Genomic DNA, 5,391 nt, shown 5'->3' with positions numbered 1-5,391 from the left:
AATAATTAAACTATTTTATATTTTGAATTATTTTCTAATATCAATTATGTATATGTAATGTAAATCTTAGTATTTATTAAAAACTATAAGTTTCTAAATATAATTTCTAAAAGTAAAGTATTCTTTTTAATATTTAAGACAAAATTATAATTATTTATAACATTTAAATTCTTTAACTCTATATTATATGTTATTTTATATTATAATTTTTTTTGTTAATTTTTTATAACTTACTAAATTTTATCAAATTTTTGATAGTTTTAAATTATGTAAAATGATTTATGTAAAACAACTTATAAGTAAAAATAAATAAACCTAAAATTTTATTAAAATATAAATTATATCCACACTTAATATTGTGAATTAAAATTAATGGTTTATTTTCGCTGGCAGCGAAAAACGAAAAAATGCATTTTTAAAATCTAAATTAAAAAAATCCTCTCATAAAAAATTTATTAAAAATAAAATAATATTAAATTTTTGTATGTCTTTAAAACATTATGCAGTATATATAAATTTAAATAGTAATAATTTTAAAATTAAAATTTCTCTATAGAAAACAGTTTAAAATTAACATTATTTATTTTTATTTATTTTTTACTAATTTCAAAATTTTCTTGACTATAACATTTAAATTGACTTAGATATTTTTATAACATTCAATATTAATTATTTATTACACAAATTAATATAATCATGTATAACAAAAATTGTTTAACTATTCATTATTTTGTCTAACAATAAAATATTTATCATTACTTAAGGAAATGTTAAATGTCGTAAAGAAATCGATGATTAAAATTTTATATAAATTTATTAGTAAGAGTACTGTTTTTATTGTTTGATTACTAAAGTAAATAATCGCATTAAAATATTAAATATTAAAAAATACATCATTTTAATCTTTGAATCAATATGTCTATATGCAATATAAAAGATCTATTTATTAGCCAAACATATATAAACTATAATGTCTTAGATAATATAATTTTAATAAATTTATTTTTTATTAATTAAAAAAATATTAATAAATAATAATAATTTTTTTGTGAAGTTTTTATTATTATTCTACTAAATTAATATTTATATAATATTTTAATTATTGTAAATATTGCAATAACATTACCAAAAAGTTTTCATATACTATTAATATATTAATTTCATATATTGCTAAAATTTATTTMTAAAATTAATTGTTATGTTTTGTTTAGGATTAATTAAATCGTTTAAGTAAAATTTAAATTTTAAAATGTATTATTATGTTTACATAATATTATTTAATAATTATAATTACATTTCATCAAATAGTATATTATAAATAATTATGTTATTAATGAATTGCTATAAACTTCTATAGAGTTTAAATTTAGAATATTTTTTTGCATATTAATAATATTAATAAATAATATTACTGTTAAATACATAATTATTAAACATAAATTTTATTGTATAATCGATAAAAAACATTATAATGATAATTATAATTATAATAGCTYAATAATCTCTTATTTTAAGATAAATATATTTTTACTTTAATTAGAGTTATGAAATATGCAATAAAACAAAAAATTCTAAAAAGCATACAAAGTAATAACACACAAATAATAATTATAAGTATTAAATCACAAAATTTTAAAAATTAAGTAAATATAATAATATTTTTAAAAATTATATTAAAAATATAAAAATAAATGTTTGTTTTAAAACTTACACTGATGTGACCTGGATCAATGGTAAGAGTATGCAAAGTGTATGTCCAAATAGCCAGTCATCCATTAGAATTCGGGTCACATTGAATGGTATGTTAATGGCTGTCATAACAATGTCAGATACCGTCAGATTAGCCATCAATAGGTTTGTCTCTGTTCTCATACGTCTCTTCTTGAATATCACATAACAGACCATCAGATTTCCAAACAATGAGATGATAACAATAGTACAGTAAAAACATATAATGATTAGATTGCGGACCCATTTGTCGTACAGATAATCGGGATGATTGAGAAATTGTTTTAACATTTCTCTAATATCATCGGCAGTCATATTTATTGTCGCATTACTGTCCAAMGCACTGTCCATCACTTTGATGGCACTTTCGTTTGGATCAATCATATCTATATCAGCCATAATTTTACGTTAATAATCTTTATTTGTTTGTCACTCGATTACTTGACTATGAATATCATATTGAATATCCTTACAATCTTTCATATAACTGTATGTATGTATATATATATATCAGTATATATATATTGATAAAAAATTAATAATATTGGTGTTTCAATCACATCCATACATCCATTTGCTTCACTGAATACATATGTGYGCTATTTTAGTCTTTCCACATCAATATGTGTGTCGAGTATTATGTCTAATAGTATGAAAACAATGTTAATTCAATGGACACCAAATCATTAATAATTTTTTTTGACTATTGTTACTGTACTTTGCTTTAGTTATAAACTTCATATATTAAATAGAATATTATGAAACATAAAACCACGTTTTTAACACAAAATAAAAGTAAAGATTTTATCTATGTTTTTATCTTTATATATATATATATATAATATTTACTATACTGTATACAATATAAATGTTGTTTTTTAAAAATGATGTTATTTTGTTTGAAAAAACAGACAGTCTGTGGTTTGTTTAAAAACGGTAAAAACATATATTATTAATAAACTGAACATAAATTTTGAATTACACGCCACAGATAAAAATAGAAACACTGATAAAAATTTTGAACTTTTTTAGCTTATAATTTTGACTGGACTTATGTCTAATGTACAATATTATATAAAATATTAAACAATAACAAAAAAGTTTATATTTAAATAATAATATTATGTTAGAAACATACACAAACTTACTTTTAAAAAAAATGTTTGTAAACTTTTTTTAACAATCAGTTTTCAGCGCCGGCTAATAAAAACCGGTAAATAATAATAATATAACTCATAATTAGAGAAAAAAACATATTTTTTTAACTGTCGAAAATCAACTACCAGTGCCGTGAATAGTGACTTAAGTAAATGAAAGAGAGTCTATATAGTCAGTCACAGCACATACTCTACAACACCGACAACTGTAAGACTGGAAGTTATTTTAACAATAAAATCGATTCAATGCGAGGAACTGTTACTCTTGTGCCGAATATACTGTATATACAATACAATACAATATATWGTATGAACAGTGAGTTTGCGTCCATACCTTACAGTCAAACGGCTTACAACTATTTTTGTGATATAAATTTAAAAAAATATAATATAGAAATTACTGTACATTTAGTATAATATAATATGCTGTACTCAAGTTAAAAAAATAATTTATAATAAAATATCTTTTTAAATTATAACAATTATTTTGATGCTAACTTTTCATAAATAGGTTAAAAAAATTTATCTCTCTTTCACACACACTTTCTATCTATCTATCTATCTATCTATCTTATATATCACTAACTCACTCATCTAAAAACAATACTATTTTATAATAAGTTCTTTATTTATAGTTTTCATTTTTATTAGATTAATATAATACACTTTTGTTCAATTAGGAGGTTTGCATACTGTAAATATTTTAAATAAATGTTTTTTCTAATATATTAAATTTTTGTTATATTTATATGTTAATAAAGGAAAATGTCATTTTATAAAATTTAATAAATTAAATTTATATTAAGTTCAGTAAACGTAATATAATCAACAATTGTATTTTTGTCACTTATATTGTTTCTCTTTTTCTTTGTAAAAATAAAATATACTAAATAATTATTTGTATAGTAAATTCTAGTTATATTTGAAAATACAACTTTAAAAATTTATATTATTAATAATATACAGTATATTCCAGTGTTGCCAAAGACAAAATGTTTGTATAATACACTGTATGCAGTACATACATAGTATACAGTATAATACATAACCAATTTTGCATACAAACAAAATTTAGCGCACCTAGTGCCTTGCGATTGGGATCATATAAGACAATATTAAAAGCATTGATATAAGCAAAATAAATAAGTTTTTAATAAATATAGATTTAATATTAATTTTCTATTGAATTTTTATTTTAATTAATTATATTTTTGTTATTTAAAAACAACGATTATTATAGCACTAATGCATTTTCTAGCAATTATATTATTATTGAATTTTTAAAATCAACATAGTATATATATTAGTTTTAAAAATTATATTATATAAGCAATACATTGTGTTATACTTTATTATATAAAAACCTTGTATTTTTCCGACCCTAGAATATACAGTACATGAATTATACTATAGTATAATTATACTACTGTATGTATAATAGATATATATAAAATGAGTTTATCTGTACTATAATTAATCATTAACTATAATTATGGTAAAACATTGTTATTAATAAATACAAATAAGTTTTAAAAAATGATATAAAACTAAATCAATCATAGTTTTTTATTAATCTAAAAATTTATTTTCAAATTAATTAAAGTATTATTTAATACATAATATTCTAGATTTATATTACAGATATTATTAGAGATGGGCAAATAGAAAGTTTCTAGAAAATTTCTCAGGAATAAATTTCTATAGAAATTTAACTTTATTGTTATACTATGGGATCCCCATATCTAGTTATTGTAATATTATAGATAAAATATTATACTATAGAGTATATACTTTACAGTACTATACAAATGTGATAACTATATATAAAATAATTATAATTATTTAATAATAATTAATTTTGTAAAATTGTATTCATCATTTTATTATATATACCATACTGTAGTTTAATTAATTAATTTCTTACTTTAATTAATAATTAAAATAATAATAATAATATTTACGGTAATGTATTATTATATGATAGCAATATCGAGATAACAAAATTAAAATGGGGATCCCATAGATAGAAATTTCTTTTAGAAACTTTCTAGAAATTTCTCTATTATTTTATAAATTTGTCTTTTTTGCCAACACTAGATATTATTAAAAGAAAATATGATTGATAACTGACTTTATTTGTATAATTGAAAACTTTATACTAAAATTATACATTATTCTAATAAATATTATTTTATAACATTAATGTTTACCATTTCTAGTGATTTAAAATCTATTTATTAAAATAAGATTTTATTGATATTTCAATGGAAAATATAACATTAATCTGATATTAATTGGTTTGTAAATTACATTTGTTTTTAAATAAGTAAAGCAGTGTCTGAGTGTTTGTCTGGAAAAACATATATTACAATATTATATGAAACTTTTRTTTTGATACATCTATAATTGCTTTAATTAATACTGTATATGAATGCAAATCATACATTTTAAATACAAATTAAAATATAACGTATAAACACATAGATTATAGTTTTATTTTGATATT

At 19.1% G+C, this 5,391-nt stretch overlaps 1 protein-coding gene across 1 annotated transcript; it reads right to left on the bottom strand.

Moving 5' to 3' along the window:
* Positions 1-1,707: 1,707 nt before the first annotated feature.
* On the bottom strand, positions 1,708-2,127 carry LOC128958171 (orexin/Hypocretin receptor type 1-like). Its single transcript, XM_054303985.1, has one exon. The coding sequence runs from the start codon at positions 2,125-2,127 to the stop codon at positions 1,708-1,710; it is 420 nt and encodes a 139-aa protein (XP_054159960.1).
* Positions 2,128-5,391: the final 3,264 nt, after the last annotated feature.

Source organism: Oppia nitens, unplaced genomic scaffold, assembly GCF_028296485.1.
Source record: "Oppia nitens isolate AA-2021 unplaced genomic scaffold, nextdenovo-longstitch-racon4-pilon3 scaffold3_pilon_pilon_pilon, whole genome shotgun sequence".
NCBI classification, from domain to species: Eukaryota; Metazoa; Arthropoda; class Arachnida; order Sarcoptiformes; family Oppiidae; genus Oppia; species Oppia nitens.
The sequence above is the reverse complement of the archived record's forward strand: the minus strand, read 5'-3'. Positions and strand labels throughout refer to the sequence as shown.